The sequence below is a fragment of the Solea senegalensis genome, linkage group LG4 (genome assembly GCF_019176455.1).
Source record: "Solea senegalensis isolate Sse05_10M linkage group LG4, IFAPA_SoseM_1, whole genome shotgun sequence".
In the NCBI taxonomy this organism is placed as follows: domain Eukaryota; kingdom Metazoa; phylum Chordata; class Actinopteri; order Pleuronectiformes; family Soleidae; genus Solea; species Solea senegalensis.
This window is the reverse complement of record NC_058024.1, coordinates 2,790,263-2,809,317: the sequence shown is the minus strand read 5'-3', so window position 1 is coordinate 2,809,317 and position 19,055 is coordinate 2,790,263. Positions and strand designations below refer to the sequence as shown.

Below are 19,055 nucleotides of genomic sequence, written 5' to 3'. Positions count from 1 at the left end.
AGCGTCCTGTGCCAGCTCGTACCTGCTCGCCCACAGGGCCTGGCATGGGCCGCTCTTCCACCAAGAGCTTCCAGTGAACTGAAACATTGCTGAAAGACAATGTAGCCCAGATTATACGTGTTTGATTTGTTTTTCTGGTTTAATCAATCAGCAGTTTGAGCGCTACTCTGTAAAGAAGGTGATTTCAAACCTCTTTGGGCTGAAAAATCATTTCCACCTCAAAAATCACAATTTCAAATCACACAATTGGCAAATTCCAAAAAAAAAAATGCAATACATACAGTTCAAATATGATGTGGTAATGCTCCATCATTTAAATCTTTCACTAGCTTAGTACATCATTGAATTGAAGCTCGACTTGATGACAAATCACAATAACTGTGGCAATAAGATATTTAACCATTTAGTCCTAACAGGGACAAGAAGGCTGAAATATTTCCTGCTGTATAAGGCATTCTTTTTATCTTTTAGTGCAGATTATTTTGTAGACGTCCCGATTGAGGACAGACACTTACAGTGCACGACATCGTTCACTTCAGCACATGAGAGAAAAACCTGTGAGCAGAGTTACAAGCATGTCAGAAAACAGCGGCCTGAGCTAAAGTTACCACTTCAACCTCAAAAACATGTTTTCACTGCAGACGTGTGAAGTAATCACCGAGTCGTCGCCAAAAGAAGACGACGATGCTAACAACTCTGCGAACAACTCTGCGAACAACTCTGCGAACAACTCTGCGAACAACTCTGCGTGCGCAACAAATCTAACAACTCTGCAAACAAATCTGCAAACAACTCTGCAAACAAATCTGCGAAACAACTCTGCGAGCTATGCTGAACAACTAAAACAAATCTGCAAACAACTCTGCAAACAACTCTAAGTAACAACTCTGCGAACAAATCTGCAACAACTCAACAACAAACAACTATGCGAACAACTCTGCAGCGAACAACTATGCAACAACTCAACTGAACAACTCTGCGAACAACTAACAACTCTGTGAACAAATCTGCGAACAACTATGCGAATAACTCTGCGAACAAATCTGCGAACAACTCTGCGAACAACTCTGCAAACAAATCTGCGAACAAAACTGCAAAAAAAAAAGCCAGGTCTTTTGCCTAAAGTAAAGTTTTGTTTATTTTTGAAAATATTTGTATTTTTCAGCAATTATACACTTTGGAAAGTATGTTTGTTATTTGTTAAACTCTCACACCTACAAAGTAAGAAAGTTAGAAAGTTACAAAGCGTGTAGAAGTTCTTAAGTGTTTGAGTCCTCACCTGGTGCAGCTGAGCAGATGTGAGAACCAACGGCGCTTCCTGACTGACAAAGAGCTGCTGACAAATGTCATAGTGACTCCTCTTCACCACTGACACACATCTTTTATACGCTTCTGCACCCCCCCCACCCCCCACCAGCACCACCCTGCCCACCTCAGTACCACCCACCCCACACCCTTCTCCTGCATCCATCGATCTGCTCATGAAGGAAGTAGACACGGCCTCTTCTTCATTTGCATAATGTACATGCTGTCGCAGGTGATCCTTCCTGTCCAAACATGTGTGATACACATCGAGCGTCAACCAACCAACAGGTGAGATAACATCATTCATCAGATTGAGACACTTTCTAACAATGTCGGCTTTATTTCTCGCTATGATTTCCTGGACATGTCACGTCTGAATGATGTCCTTTAGGAAACAAATTTGACAAAAACTCACGTTGTTACAGTTGCTCATTTATCTGAGACTGAGGAACATCGCTAAAACTTTACTGTAGAATAAACCTTCAACTAAGTGCTACTTATATTAATAATAATAATGACATTAGGATTAGACGTTAATAATGTGAGTCATTTCACCTTTTTGGACTTTCTGTTAAGACTTTACACATAATATTAATTCAAAATGTGTCTTCATGCACACAAACCCCGCCAAACATGTCTCTAAACGGCGTAGTACATAAGCCAGGCCAGTATGTGGCGCAGTACCACCGCAGAAATACACCAAACATGGAAAACACATGCCCCCAAAGCTTGGTCGACATCAAATTCAAGGACTTTCCAGGAACCAATTCTCTCAAATTCAAGGACCAAATGTGCTGACACAGCTTAAGATGAGAGGACAACTGGTCAGAGCGTCTCCGTCCATGATGGCGTCCACTTTTAATGATGAGTTCTGAACTGAAGGTTCTCCAAACTGTACCTTTAAATGACATGCTGTAAAGTTTAAAACAGGGACAAATCGAAACGCTGGACCTGGCGAAGACTACACCCTGTTATAAGTCGGGTCCTAATGACTGCAGCGTGTACTCATGTGAGTGAATGAGTGAGACCTCCACTCTCCGGTGTAGTAGCTGCATTAGTCTGTTCCAGGCCGCGACGAGTCGCAGACGCGGGTCGTGTTACGAGCTCTGGTTTGTAAATGATTGGTCTGATATGATCAGAAAACGAAGAGGATAAAGAGGAATATGAGTCCTCGGGTGATCTTCAAAACCACACAAGCCTTCACACCTCACTGATGCGGCATTTATGCAACATCATATTTGCTTTTCCAACACTTTTTTTTCCACGACCGGATGAGCTTCAGGTGACGTTCAAAAACGCACTGACGATCACATGATCACACACACATTCAAACGTCCTCACGCCATAGGTTTCATACATCGTTCCAAGAAACTTCACACAGTACAAGCTCAGTGTCACATGACCTGCAGGTAGCCTCCGCTGACCATGTGACTGTTTACCCGGAGTTCAATGTTTCTAAGTCTTTGGCTTTTGACTTGAATGCTCACATTTAAAGAAAACGACAGCTGTTTTCCTGAAACATTGTCTCAAATTCGACATTGTTTTCGTGGAAATCCCAAATAAATATTGATATTATGTGTTGAGAATACATTCACATTAATTTAATGAATTCCTTTAACCAACAGTCCAGGTCTAAACCCTCTAAATAAAATGTGAGGACTAGGGCTGAACGTGAAAATTGTTCTCATTTTCATCTGAATAACATATTTAAATGAAGGAACGTGTGATATTTGTGCAGATCCATGAGAAAAAAAAACACCTGTTGGTTTTAAATATTGTGCCTCTGCAGTGTTCAGCCTTAGTGAGGACCTGACAACATGTCCTCACAACAGTGGGACATGTTGTCTTCACGGCCCAATAAAGACACACACACACTGCTCTTGAACAAAGCCTCCTTGCATTGCTGACTGGGCCTCATTAGAGAATGAGCTCTCAGGACTGGACACACAAAAGCATGTCTCTCTCTCTCTGTGTCTCTCTGTCTCTCTCTCTCTCTCTCTCCTCTCTTCCTTCCTCTCTCTTCCTCTGTTCTCTTGGCCTTTTGATGTCAAGCGTACTGAACCACAGTCCAAAGAATGAACTCATCAAGAACGCACACTCGGTTTCTTCAGTGTTTTTTGCTTTCAGCCTTCTTACATACAAGTGCTGAGCATGCGTGTGCGTGTGTGTGCGTGTGTGTGTGTGTGTGTGTGTGTAGAAAGGTGCTGTTGTGCGGTCACTGGTCAGTTTGTCACACAAAGAGCAGTGTTGAGAACTCCACTGCTGCTCTGATAGAGTGATAGAGACATCACAAAGACTACATTTTACTCCCTCTTTCCTCTTGGACTGCAGGGGCTGCCCCAGAGCCACCCGCGCACCACATCCCCCACACACACACACACACACGCGTTTTTATCTCACATTTCACTCCCTCATACTGATGCAATACATGTTAGATTAATGCCAGAGGAAGCACAAGTGAGTGTATGATATAATAACATTAATAACAACGTGTTATTGACTGATTTCAAACTCTTAAATTCGTCACTATCAGTGGTTAAAGGTGCAGTATGAAACATTCCGGTTATGTTACCTACAGTATGTAAATAGTTAATATACCAAAGGACATGCCAGACCCGCTGTATAAGAACTTCACCCGTCATTTTTAAAAAGGTTTCCATAAACGCGGCATCATTTCAAAACACGACTCTGAAAGTGCACATGCACAAATTCTGCTGTTTTCTATAAAGATCAGCGTTCACGTTGTAATGTACAAGAGCCATAGTCACATAGAGAGACAGCAGTGGCATAAAGTAGCTCAAATAATCCAGCTGAAGGTGACTCTCTGGATTTACTCCCACAAAAGCTTGTTTTTGGCTAAAAGGGCTTCAGGTGGGACGAGAGAAAGAACCAGGGTTGATATTGGTTTGGCATTTAAGTATAAAAAAAAAAGCTCTATTCGCTGCAAAAGGTCTCCAAAATGACTCAGAGCTCGTCCTTACAGTATATCCTGAACTTTTAAGAGACCGGACGCACACGAGCGACGGGCAACAACACGTCTTTGTACTCCAGTGTCCGCCGCATGCTCATCTGTGACAGCAAGAGCTTAGTCAGTGGACTAAATATGTGTTTGGAGAAGTGATGAAATTCACGAGGTTTCTTGAATGCATCTCTTTAGCTGCTCCCACTAGCTTTCACTAGCTCTGGAGTTTAGAATATTCAAATATTCAACAAGTAATCTGTTACATGGTGAATTAGACCGTTAGTGACCATTTAAGGCTTGGATCATTAAAAATAAAGCTTTCAGCTTGTAAAAGTGATGTTCACAGATGTAAATAAATCTGTTTAAATAAAAAGGAGGCTGTACGAGAAGTGATGAAGACTTTTCCAACAGTGCAGAAACAATCTTTATCTTCATGAAATCAGATCTTTAAAGATCAGTAAAAATAAATTACACAAAAGCATTCTATTTTACATCTCAGTTTGTTTTAAATATTGAACTTTTATTATGTTTTCTGCCATTAGAATAATTGTGTAGCGTGGAAGAGCCCAGAGAAGCGTCTGCCATGCCTGATTGTGTTTGTTTGTGACTCAGTCGTCACACCTGTGTGCTACTGACTGACAAAGCCAATGGTTACGCTGTTTGTTTTCTCTCTCTGTGGTCGACTTTCTGCAGAACTAACAGACACCGGTTCACACCATAAACCCACAGCTGATGAAAGACTTAAGGCTCAGCTAATAAAATCTTCTCATGCTCAAGTCGACGATATGTTAAGAATAACCAGCTGCTGGTCACTTGTAAGGGTTGTTGTCACTTCAGTAAATCTGGAAAAGCTGGAATGACACACTTAGACTTTCACAGTGAACAACTGTTGTGTGCTGACGTATAAAATCTCCTGATGTGTTTGCTGATCTGTCCTTTCAATAAACGTGATAATAGTAGTGATAACATATTATATTCAGCCAGGTCTTGTGTTTCCACACATGCTGCTTGTGGATTCATTTGATGACAAAAATCCAAAAACGTTTGGTTCCGCACAGAACAGAGCGTATTGTTTTAAAATAACCAGCCCTTTCTATTCTTTGGCAGTTCTTTGGCACCCAGGACTGTACCATTCTGTACTGAACTGTACTATGATGGAAACACCTCTATTTCAGTTTAACAGCAAACATATCATAGATTTAATTGTGTTATTTTATTATTATTAGTAGTAGTAGTAGTAGTAGTAGTATTAGTAGTAGTAGTGGTATTAAATTGTGTTTCTCAAAGTTGCACTCAGACACTCATGGACAAACCAAATATAACTCTTACAGACTCCCATTAGAGAGCTGGTGGTGCTTGTTTAGTAGGACAGGGTGAGTTGTTAGTCCTGGATGAGCAACTTTATTTAAAACTGGCTCAACGACAGAGTTAAAAAAAAAAACAACAACCTGAAAAATACATGATTTCCTGTAAATATGATGGTTTTCCTGTCCTTGATGATTATGTGACACGCTATAGAGAGAAAGTTGAGGTGACAGCTAACAATGCTCGGTTCAGTGAGCAGCTCATGTCCTGTCAATGGTCAGAAGTTAAAGAAAAGTCTGCCGTGTTTCCATCCTCTCTCTCTCTCTCTCTCTCTCTGTCTCTCTCTCTGCCTCAAAGCTTCTCTAAATAAGACGTATAAATAGTCTGTGGCCTGACGAGAGAGGAGAACAACACTCTGGCTTTAGTCATGGCCACTTTTTTTCACAAGCACAGGTTAAAAAGCTGCCATTTTTCTCTTTTCATGCTTCTCTCCCTCTCATCCCTTTCTCTCTCTCCCCCTCTCTCTCTCTCTGTCTTACTCCCCCTTCCAGCTTTTACTGAAAGAGGTCGTCTATTGTGGCAGCTAGTGAAGGGTTACTGTGGCATTTATCAGAGAGGAGGAGGAGGAGGAGGGTGAAGACAAAACACACTCTCAATAAAGAGATAGAACAAGAGAAAGGGAAGAAAGGATGTGTATGAAGGCCACTTTTTTTTCTTTTTCTTCAAAAAGCAAACCCCACAACCCTTTCCACCCCCTGCTCCTTCAGGCGAGCTCAGACAAAAGGAGGAGCGACCCTCCCTCTCCCTCTCTCTCACTCTCTCCCCTTTAGTCCGGCACACTTTCTATCCTCTCTCCATTCACTTCTGCTTCTTGAGAGCACCCACGTGTCCACAGTGTGTGTGTGTGTGTGTGTGTTGGTGGTGGGTCTGTGTTTGCTGAGGGTCTTGCAGACCAAAGGGCCATGGCTGTGAGGCGTTACTATGGAAACGGCTTTGAGCAGTAGGAAACACAACAGGTGATTCTGCTGAGGGTCTTTTCGTCTTAGCATTGAGACGCTGCAGGAGGTCCCTCCGTGTGTGTGTGTGTGTGTGTGTGTGTGTGTGTTGTTGTTGTTGTTGCAAACAAGTCAGCATCAAAGGTCTTAACCAGCTCCAATAAGCTGGAGAACATGTTTGAATCTGCAGACGGAGCGAGTCCCCGACCACAGACACTGACGCCCTGACAATGTACAACACAGATCGCAGAATAAATCATTTCAGTCAAGAAATGCTTCATTAAACATTAGCCAATGAGAGAGAGAGAGAGAGGGAGAGAGTTTGGGTTCCAACACACGTGGAAGAGAAAAGTGAGGTCAGAGACGTTCAGCTGCAACATCTATTGGACACAGACTATTGCAAAAGTCTGCCCGGTCCACCCCTGCACTGCTGCTGTATACACACAAACGCGCCCTCCGTCAGGGCTGATAGTTTTGCTTGACAGAGCCTCGTCTTAAGCGTGTTACATTGTTTGTGTACTTGTACCATCATGTTCAATTAACACCTGACTTCCATACACAAGAGGAGGAAACGGCCTGTGAATAGAACCGTCTGAGCATCTTACAGATGAAAACTCTGATTTTGTAAACAAATATCAACAAAAACACACCAACAAAGTGTTCGGGACAGACTCTATGAATTTGAACATGTTCTATATTTTCTACCATAGCTATAGAACGTGCGTATTTTTGTACAAAATCCTCCTTTGACACAAATACCCTGGTTTTTAGGTTGTGATGTCACACATAACAATCCAAAAACACGCTTTGAAGCTTCGATATTCGCCATAACCCGACGGTAGCAGCTGTCAATTATTCATCGATTGCTATATTAATCGTCAACTCTTTTGATTATGGGATGTTGAGTGTTTTTTTCTTAAATGTGAATATTTTCTGGTTTCAAAAACGTTTGAGAACATCGTCATTTACAGGTTTGGGAAACTCAAGAAAATGATCCAGATATTAATGGATTATGAAAAGACCTACTGGTGTCTCCTCCATCTATTTTCCATTATATATCATCTGGCTGAATATTTTAATTTGGAACAATGTAGTTATTGAATTAAAAGCACTGCAATGTATTTGTATCTATCCACTATGTCAAGTAATTTGTTCATATCTTTATCTTTGACGGCGCGTCACGTGGTAATACTCGTCATTGAATGCAAACCTGTGAGTGTTGAACTGTGAAGCTTCACTTATTTCAAATTATACTGAAAATCAAACTGCGACATCTGTCAGAAACAGATGGTGGATGAAGTCAAAGCTGACGTTCTTCCCCGACTTGTACGCCGCTCTCTCCTGTCTATAAAAACCGCCCGTCTTCTCATGAACATGCTAAAGTGGTCCAATACCACATGATGAAATGTGGAGGAGGAGGAGCCACAGAGGAGCAGGTTAAAGAACAAAAGCACGGCACGCTGCGCTCGTACTAACGTGACTAACACTTCTACTTCTGTAAATTGAAGAGTGGGGACAGAGATAAGTTATCTCCCTGCGCAGGATGTGAAAGTGTGAAGGTTATCGCTGTTCACGTGAAGACGCCGCTGCATCCTCTCTCAGGTCCCAGAGCAACGACGTTTGACTTCACTGAACACAAGCAAACATCAGTCAAGCCTCGTTTATACGACACTTTTCATACGAGGCTACGCAACTCAGCGAGGATGAAAACGGTGACGGGGGAAGTGAAGAACGGAAGTGAGGAAAGGAAGTGAGGAAAGGAAGTGAGGGAAACGCTGTCACGAAACTCACAAACAGCCGCGAAGGAAAACACTGGAGACTAAAACATATTCCAAACAAGAGGTGAAAGAAGGAAAGAGAGCATGAAATCATAATCATATATAATAAAGAAGTGATACGATGAAAAAGAGAAGTTACCCGACATTTATTTCCTTCTGCACCAAAGTCCATAGAGAAAACCAGTGACTTTAACATCACACACACAGGAGTTGTTGCTCAGATTGACCTCAAAGTGACCACACGAGGCAGCAGAGGAGCAGCAGCTCCTGTGTCCCCGTCGGCTCTGAGCTTTGGTGCAGGAGAGTGAGTGGTTGACAAACCTCGGGCTCCGTCTTTCGCTGTGACCGTGTCCTTCAGAGACTTAAGCAGGTGTTTATTTTATCATGTGAGCCTTTTGTTAAGTGGCTATAACCTGTTTTTCCTGGCTGACGGCCACGTTTTCACTCAAAATGAGCGTCAGTGACTCAAAGTGCTTCTCGGCTTCGAGGACCAACACAGCTCAGACAGCGTCGGCTCCATGTATGTGTGTGTGTGTGTGTGCACCTCTGACAGAGACTTGATCACAGGTGATACTGATTGAATGAAAAAGGTCAAATTGTGAAGACAAGCCATCAAGTTCTAAAAAGCAGGTCAGGTTTCTGCTGCAAGGAAAAAAACCTTTGCATGAGCATTCTGCACATACTGAAGTCATGAGTGTCACCGAGCTCAAGGCAAGTGGCAATTAATGTTTTACTTCTGTCTTCGCTGACAGAGACAATCGTTTCAGAGACAATTGTTCGTCCAAAGGTTTGTCGTATTGCAAATGTGTAAGTGCACAACACACAGATGACTGTTTGTGTGTCTGTGCAACATTTGTTATTATGAAACGCTTCGATTTTCATCAGACCGAGAAAAAAAAAAGGAAATTGGTCAAAAACATCACGAGTCGTAAGTGTGTGCGATCACAACGATTCCAGCGGAGAAGCTGCATGTCAAACAAATGCTATTTTAAAAATATGTTTTCTAGTTGTTTCAATTACATATTTAACAACAGTGTTTTTCTAAATAAACCATTTAACATGCAGTAAATTGTAAAGAATTGCCAGATATTGGAAGTTATTCTGGTATTCTTAGTTACATTAACATTCTCTGGTCCTTTCATGGTTAAATGAAGCAAAAAAATGTCCGTTAAAAGGATTAAGTTGTTGTGTGCGATAGTTCAGATTTTAATCTGTGACAGGTGAAATAAAGAGCACAGAGAAACTGACTCGGGCGATTTGCAAATGAGCACAAACACACAAACAGTAACGGACAGGTGTCGAGCAGCAGTTGTGCGCTTTAAAGAGATAAAGTTAAAGTTTCGCAACAACAACAGAGCAGCACTGTCCAGTCCATGAGGAGGTCATGTAAATGAACCAGGAAGCTGGTGCGTGGCTGTATTTGTTTGTGCAGCGCTCAGCTACACTATCAATATAGCGTTTGTGGATTCTCTCGATCGACACGGGAATAAAAAAAAGAAAAAAAGAACACGAGAGAACGAGCCGATTGTGCACCTCAACGCTCCGTCTGAGCGAGGAACGATAAAGGTAAAAAAAAGGTTTGATGATATATATAAATATAATATATATATATATGTACATATATATATATATGTACATAAATAAATAATACCATGATAATAATAACATAATATAAATATCACAGATATTGATTACAAGAATACATAAAATCCACAAAACATATTTAAAAAAGTCACTTAAAGAGTAACTAAACCACTTTTTTCAGGTTAAAACGAGTGTTAGTTGGTAGTTTTGTGTATTTGAAAAGTATTTGAATGACATGTTTTGTGTTAAAATGTGTGTATGTGCTGCCTCCTCTGGATAAACACCTCCCATTACATATGAATTACCGGGCTTTCGTCACCAGCTGTCCTCCTCTGGCCACACCCCCAATATGGGGCGGGGGTCAGAGTGGGCGCGCAGATCCCGTGTTGACACCACATGGTACATCACTTTACCTGTTTATTTGCTCAGTAGAAACACTGCTCACACTTTTGACTCCAGCTGTGCAGCTGCGTGGACGGACGTGAGACACAACAATAAATACGATTTTCTGATTGGCTGATAGGTCGCTAAACTCAACTACACAGAGCGATTCATCGATTCATAGATTACTCACTTATGTGCGGTGACTTTTATCACTCATCAGCGTGAGAGATGTCACGTGTGAGCGCGTGAGCTCATTGAATGCGTGAGACGTGAGAGCTCTGCTCACTCAACTTAACTCAACATGGCGCTGAATGACGACCAGAGGCACACGCCGAACATCACAGATCATCAGCAATTAGCTGCCACCGGAAATGCCACAGCTAGTTGCCGCTGCAACTCGATCATCACGCCCCCTGCGGTGCGCAGTCACACACACACACACACACACTCACTGATAACGCCCACTTTTTGTAGATTTTCAAAATCAGGCACTGGGCGGAGTTAGCCTCAGACCAGGGGTTTAGTTCCTCTTTAATAACAGAATTTGAGCATATTGATAGTAAATGTCATTGTTTAAACACAGAAATAAAGCAGGTTTCATGTGAAATGAAAGGTAATAATAATAAGTGTGTTTTAAGATCAAGTAATACAGATCATAAACAGTGGATTCTATTTTATTTTCAGTGTATTGCAGTGAAATTACAGAAATACTGATTTGATCTATATTGTGACATAAATCGATATCGTACGGTGTTTTAAATGTAATCATTGCAGCATCAAACTGGATATCATTTATTGAAATGATTTGACATTGTAGTTTTATTGTTTTCCCTCTCTAAATCATGCGGCAGACTTTACAGCATGTCATTGTTTGCACGCAGACTTGCTGATTCCTGTCCTGTGCGCCGAACAATACAGGGCTGACACACAGAGACAAAAGAAAAGTTGAAACACATGCATACTTCCCAACAAAGGCCTAACCCTCTCATCCCTTCACTGAACGTAACACACCTCAGTCTTGTAGGAGCTTGCTCTCTGGCGTTGCGTGCTCCGCGAACACACGGGGATTAAAAACCATTAAAGAACAGCATGAGAAACACAAGGTTCCGCGATGCTTCCGCTCTTTCTTTGCTCTGACTGATTTACAGCTGCAGATAAATCCGCCTGCCACAGACTTCACTCCTGCGCCATTAACACGTTATTATGAGCTTATGACGGCATTCCAGAGCGCAGGACACAGACTACTGTTGACTTATAAACGTCTAAATGCGTCTTTTTCTCAAAGGTAACAAACTCTGCAAGCGTATTCACAAAAGCAATGTGTCTTTATTTGTATTCTATATTATGTTATTCTTATTTATCTTATGCGTCAATGTGAATTTCCTCTCTCGTCTAAAATGTGGTTGCTGATTTTTATTCACATGTTTCTGTGTGAGGTGTGTGATATTAAGGCGATTTTACGTTTTTCACAGTATCAGCCGGATCCCCAGTTAAAGGTACAGTGTGTAAAAGTTTGCGTCACTCAATGGTGAGGTTGCATGTTACAGCTGAATGTCCCTCACCTGCAGAACCGAACAGTTTTTCCACCACCTGTCATGAAAACATCACTATTTTAGAAGTCGAATTCTCTGTGTGTAACCTTCAGTCACCAAAGCTCCAAAGACGCTTAGCTTTTGCTGAGTGTAGTTTGTTCAATGATGGCTATTGTAAAAGAAAATCACGGCGGTCCATAATGTGGAGAAGTGACCACGCTGCTGACATAAATATAAACATGTCGTTGTCATAGTTGCCGGCTCAGGTTATTATCAGCAACTTTGGGCTTGTTTTCTATGATGTGTATCTTTGGTTATTCAGTGGTGCAGCCTCACGGTACCAAAGCTCGCACCACAACATAGTAAAGTAAAATACTTACAGAAACGAAACGCTTCGTACTTGTATGGACTACACTTTCAAAACTATTACAGAACAGATACAAGAATAATAATAATAATAATAATAATAATAATAAAATAAACTATGACACTGGAATAGTGTTATTCACTAAAGGCACAGTTTGCCTTTGCCATTTGCTGCTTAAATGTTTTCACGTTGTAATTTTCATTTATTCTCTGGTTTCCTTGACTTCAGAATCACATTCATGTCCTGGAGACTTCCTCGAACCTGAACCATCACCAACGCTAACCTCACCGCAAACACACAACACGTCTTCACCTTCACATTTGTGGGGACTTGATGTTTGTCCTCGTAATTTCGACTGTGTGAACACACACACACACACACACACACAGCATGGAGTCAAACATATGTCACTCGTCTCATTCAGGCTTGTAAAAGAAATAAGTGCTGAAAGCAGAGTCTTACCTTGTGTGTGTGTGTGTGTGTGTGTGTGTGTGTGTGTGTCAGAGAGAGAATGGCACATCACCCGTGTAACACTCGCTCTTCATCACACGCCCAGTGTGAGCCACGGTGTGTGTCCTTGTGTGTTGATTTGTGTGTTATCTGTGAACTCCTGATGCAGAGAGGACGTGTTGTGATGAAGCGGCGGAACGTCAGAGACGCAGAATCCACCTTTGTGTTTGCTTGATAAAGAGATGAACAGCGACGGCCTCTCCTGACACATGCACTCTTAACATCTGTGCTCACAATCATTGCTCTCTTTCTCCCTTTGTTTACCTGAGAGATGAAAAAGAAATCACTAAAGATTTTCAACACTTAAAAAAAGATGACCAAGATCTTCTCACCTAACGATTTCTTTCTTCCTTTCTTTCTTTGCACTTAGCAGTAAATGCACTGGCTTGAATCTTTGTGATATTGATGCACAGAAGCACTGACTACATGTTCAGGGGTCATAGCGGCTTTACACCGGGACAACGGGCTGTTACATAATGTGAAAGAGGGCATTGAAAGGCTTAGAAAGTGTGTGTGACCCCGGGCTCTTATCAGCAAAGTAGTGAAGAATTAGCCTGAATAAAACTATATTCCCTTTTATGTGCAGAACAGAAGAGAGACACTCAAAGCGCACAGCAAGCCCGAGGAGACACGTGGATTCGTGGAGAATAATTACAACTCGACAGATGTGCTGCTAGAACCCCACACATACAGGACTGGACTAAAGCGCTCCCATGTGAACCCATGTTCTGTCACTGACGCCGTCGCCTTCACTCACAGTGAACTTAAGGTCACGGAGGAACTTATTAAAAATTAACTTTTAACTTATTAAAAAAACGCACCGTTTATTTGTGGAACAACATCTAAGAAGAGACAACAGCAGAGGTGGATCGACTGTACACAGATAAGACTTTATTTTACTAGAGTTTATATTGATTTCAGACACTCAAATACACACGTACACATGAAATACTAAACTATAAATGCACTTTAGTGCACAAACACTGACTCGGTCTTGGTCTAGTCTTGGGGTCTTAATCATGACACGTGGTCTTGGTCTTAGCTCACTGTGGTTGTGGTTTTAATTCACTTTAGTCTAATTGTGACTTGGAGTCTGTGGTTAAAGGTTTTGCTCTTGTCTTGGTCTCTCACACGTCTTGTTACTTCTACTCTTAATATTATTACTAGTATTGTTGTTCATAATAAATGTAAAATTAAATTATTTAAATATAAAATATCGTCCAATTTGGGGGAAAATGACGTACATTTTATCCGATAAAAACTTCCGATATATTAATGAAACTGGGGGAATTGTTTTGAAGCGCTGGTTACTTCATCTATCGCGCCTTACTAGCAGGACCCTGACCTGTCACTGCAGTTTTAACACAACACATCTTATAGCTCACCTACTGAAAGAATACGAAGCGGCAGTTAGCGGTAACAGTTAGCGGTGCTAAGGCTAAGGCGTTTCTGGAGACAGTGAAAAGGCTAAAGCCATTAACGACATAGCGCTCGACGACCAGCCTTTTCCTGTCGCTGAGAACCCGGGTTTTCACAAGTTAATAGCACATTACGTTACACCCCCCCATAGTAGCCTATGGCTTAACTTGACACAGTTTTATTATTGTAATTATTGTTCTGAACTCATTTATCAACTTTTTTAGTGTTATAAAATGAAAATAAATTAAAAAAAAACTAAGAGTATTTTTACAGTATTGTTCTGGTCATTCACCCATTCACACGCTGCCGACACGTTACCCAAACTAGCAGAACCAGGGATTGAACCCACAACCTTTCTTCAAAAAGACAACCCATTCCACCACTAATCCACTGCCGTCCAGTCAGAGTCAGTGAGGTGTCAGCGTGTCTATCAGTCAGCAGTAGCAGCTTCTGACAGACGAGTATGAGAGTTAGTGGTCTGCCCACTGGAAAGGCCAAGAGGGGGACGAGGGATAAATAATGAGCTGCTCTAATGTGGAGGTGTGGCTAAACTCAGCCACACCTCCACTTTCTTATTTTTCTCTTCTGTGTGCGATTGTATAATAATGAGATTATCTTCAGTGTGTTTTTAAGAATCTTTCTCTGAAATCATCTCTATTGTGTTTGTGTTATGTTGTTATTGATGCTCTCCGCTCTTATTAGTGGGAATATGTAAAGTGTAACTACTTCCTCTTAAGTGTGTTTCCATTGTTCTGATGAAGGACTTGTGCGATTGAGAAATATTGTTCTCGCCCAGGGTGTCAGTCAAGCTAGAAGCGCCACTGTCAGTCAGTCAGTCAGTCAGTCAGTCCGTCAGTCAGTCAGTCAGTCAGTCAGTCCATCCGTCAGTCAGTCAGCTTCACAGTTCTTGTGATTTTCTTCCTGAGGACACAAAGCAGCCAGAGGGTTTTATTTAAAGAGATCACACGGCTTCCCTGCCTCCAGCATTGTTCTGTGTGATTGGCCTGGCCTCACACTGCAGTGAAGAAGAAGCTGAGGGACGTGCACACACACACACACACACACACACACACACACACACACATTATTCTCCATTGTAGTGTTTCTCTGTGGATACTGGGTTCAATAGGATTCTGAGAACAATGTCCAGAGGATATAGGAGGTCAAGTAGGAGAGATGGGGAAAAAAACCTTTGTCTGCACTGTTGCTCTTATGGAGACATTCAACGTGTGGGAAATAGTACACACAAACGCGCACACACACACACACACACACACACATGCCCACTGATGCACATGTACACGAGCAGAGACTACACAAATGTACCACACTGGAAAGTCTCGAGCCAGTATCAACTAAACAACAACAAAGTGTGCATGTCACTGGAGACGACATATGCATAAATATGCTTTTTCCAAAGCATAAACTAATATTTATGAAAACATGTAAGTTGATTTCAAAGTGTTTTCAGCAGTAGAAAAAAAAAACACATGAAAGAAATGTTGTTTGAAGAAACATGTTTGAAAAAGAAAATCAGTTGCATCATATCAATGTATGATATGATGTCATAATAACATATATGTTTTGGAATAACAAAGTTAGGGCAGCAACAATTAATCCATACTATTAATAAACTCTATTCATAATCTGTGTTTTTTTAGTCATTACATTTCTTAATTATGAATATTTTCTGGTTGCTCCACATAATATAATATAATAAAACCATTTATATGTATATATATACACATATATATGTACAACTTCTATATATACATATATGTAAAACTTCTATATATACATATATATGTATATATATACAGTATGCAGCCAGTGATGTCACAATGAAGCCACCCGACAGAGAGAGTGGGGGGAGACAGAGAGAGAGCGAGAGAGAGAGAGAGAGAGAGTGACAGAGGGAGAGAGAGAGCACCCCAGGTCACCTTTCCTGAATGAACCCATTCACCTGGAGAAACAAAGCATGGGTGGGGGGGTAGAGGTGAAAGGTGAAATGCCAAACCACTCCTTGAGACTGTCCTCCGTGTGTGTGTGGGGGGGGGACTTGTCTTCCCTATGGGGACAAAAGTCAAGTCTCCATAATGTCAATTATTTCATAAGGTGAAGACATGTTGCATGTTTAGGATGAGGTTATAGTTAAGGTGTGTGTGTGTGTGTGTGAGTCAGATAACCAGTGGTTGCTGGATATAGAGCCTGAAAGAAAGAAAGAATGAAAGAAAGAAAGAAAGAAAGAAAGAAAGAAAGAACGAACATGAGTGGTGGCAGTGGTAGGGGGTGTGAAGATGGGAGCGAAGAATAAGGAATAAGGAAAGAAAGGAGATTGACGTGGAGAAAGGTCAGGGACTCCCCACTGATGAACAGCTTTGTGTTCAGCCAGCCACTGTAAAGACACACACACACACACACACACACGTACGACCCCCGCCGTGGCAGAATGCCCACAGGCGTTGCTTCACTCAGTCCTCTGCTCTGAGGCAGACATGTCACCTGAGAACTGGTCCCAGACCTGCTGTCTGTGTCCGTCCACACACACTGTCTCACTGTTGACTTACATTATAGGGACAGTTGTGATGTGTGTGTTTGTATGAGGTACTGACACACACTCGGTGTCAGTGACTGCACTGTGAGTGGCTGCTGTCCAAGGAGACACAGACGCTTACAACAGCTTTCAGCTAAAAGTGTCATCTAATGAAAGTCTCTAAGAGAAGACAGTAAACCACTCACTCCCTGAACCAAAGTCCAGAGAGAAAATCAGTGATTTTACATCACAGCACACAGGAGTTATTGATCTACTCAGTGTTGGTGTTGTTGGTGTTAGTGTTGGTGATGTTGGTGTTGGTCTTGTTGGTGTTGGTGATGTTGTTGGATGTTGTTGGTGATGTTGGTGATGTTGGTGTTAGTGTTGGTGATGCTGGTAGCGTTGGTGATGTTGTTGGTGATGTTGGTGGTGATGTTGTTGGTGATGTTGGTGATGTTGATGTTAGTGTTGGTGATGCTGGTAGTAGTGTTGGTGATGCTGGTGGTGTTGGTGATGTTGGTGTTGGTGATGTGGTGTTGGTGATGTTGGTTGGTGATGTTTGTGTTGTTGGTGGTGTTAGTGTTGGTACGTTGGTGGTGATGTTGGTGATGTTTGTGTTGTTGGTGGTGTTAGTGTTGGTAATGTTGGTGGTGATGTTGGTGATGTTTGTGTTGTTGGTGGTGTTAGTGTTGGTAATGTTGGTGGTGATGTTGGTGATGTTTGTGTTGTTGGTGGTGCTTAGTGTTGGTGGTGATGTTGGTGGTGTTAGTGTTGGTGATGTTTGTGTTGTGGTGGTGTTAGTGCTGGTAATGTTGGTGATGTTTGTGTTGTTGGTGGTGTTAGTGTTGGTGGTGATGTTGGTGGTGTTAGTGTTGGTGGTGTTAGTGTTGGTGATGTTTGTGTTGTTGGTGGTGTTAGTGTTGGTAATTGGTGGTGATGTTGGTAGATGTTGTGTTGTTGGTGGTGATGTTGGTGATGTTTGTGTTGTTGGTGGTGTTAGTGTTGGTAATGTTGGTGGTGATGTTGGTGATGTTTGTGTTGTTGGTGGTGTTAGTGTTGGTAATGTTGGTGGTGATGTTGGTGATGTTTGTGTTGGTGGTGACGATGGTGATGTTGGGTGAGTGTGTAGACACCACAGAGAGCAGCTGTAGTAACTTAGTGACAGCTGATGAGGATCGCATCGATGAAGAATGGTACAGTACACAACTCCTTCAGAATAAATGCCACTTTCTTCAGTCTTGGACATGTATAAATATGATCGACACCACAGGGAAGTTACTTCATTTCTGAAGTCTGACAACCACAGGACAACCTCACATCACTGAAGCTGTTGACATCTGTACCTATTCTCAGTGAACCTGCTGATAGCTGCTCATTTGCACCTGCCAACAGAGCTGACATCATCATCATCATCCTCCTCCTCCTCCTCACCACCACCATCATCATCATCACCCTCACATACAGAACAACAGCAGCTACATTCAGAGCAACAAGAGTGAAAATGAAGTTGTCAGAAGAAATGGAGGTGTTGGTGGAGAAGAAGGCGAGATGTTGAGTGGACTCATGTGGATCAGGGAAACAACATGGAAGTTCATGCTGTTCTGTCCCATTTACTTTGACAGTTTGAGTCACACACGGCACCTCCACTCCTCCTCCTCCTCCTCCTCCCGTCATACCACACTTTACAAAGTTGTTTTGTTTTGTTGTTTGTTTGAAAAGACAAAAGCTGCTCTGATCCACAGTGAATGTCAGGGACTTTCTGAGCGTCAAGACAGTGAAAGAGTAATCAAGTCTGCACTCACCAGTCCTCGTGCGCTCTGCGCTCTCCACGAGTCAAGCAATAAATGAAATAAAGGTATTTGTGGTGGGGGGAAAAAGAAAAAGAAAAGAAAAAAATAAACGAACACAAACTTGTGTCCTCTCGTTCTCTTCCTGTCCCACTTTGATTTCTCACCGCAACCAAAACGCGGTGGGATAAGGGTAAGTGCTGCTCTGCGCGCGCGACTGTTCTCTTCTGATCCTGCTGCTGCTGCTGCTTCACACACACACACACACACACACACACACACACAGAGAGGGAGAGAGGGACAGAGAGAGGGAGAGAGAGAGAGAGAGAGGCGGAACGAGCGCTGCTGCGGTGCGTGAATGTTTTGGGAGCGGAACTCTACTCTCACCTACTCACTTATTCATTCCCGGTGACTTTCTATCTGCTGCAGCTGCTGATCACCTCCCACTTAAAGGGAGAGGGACTGATTTCCAGCGAGTGCTCACACACACACACACACACACACACACACTCACACACACACACAGAGTCGATGATCTACTTGCAGAGGCGTTGCAATGGAGATTGAGGGCTCCAGGCGAAAGGGACGGGGGTG

At 42.2% G+C, this 19,055-nt stretch overlaps 1 protein-coding gene across 5 annotated transcripts in view; it reads right to left on the bottom strand.

Moving 5' to 3' along the window:
• Positions 1 to 18,738, bottom strand: part of LOC122768601 (transcription factor SOX-13-like) — a 45,927-nt gene extending 27,189 nt beyond the window's left edge. For 2 of the 5 annotated variants that reach the window (XM_044024700.1, XM_044024701.1), the window contains exon 1: positions 1,280 to 1,384. In XM_044024700.1, the coding sequence (XP_043880635.1) occupies positions 1,280 to 1,350 (71 nt within the window). In that variant the 5' untranslated portion in view covers positions 1,351 to 1,384. Of the gene's footprint in view, positions 1 to 1,279; positions 1,385 to 18,476 lie in introns of those variants that run through there. The other 3 variants (XM_044024698.1, XM_044024699.1, XM_044024702.1) reach the window with 2 other exon arrangements.
• Positions 18,739 to 19,055: the final 317 nt, after the last annotated feature.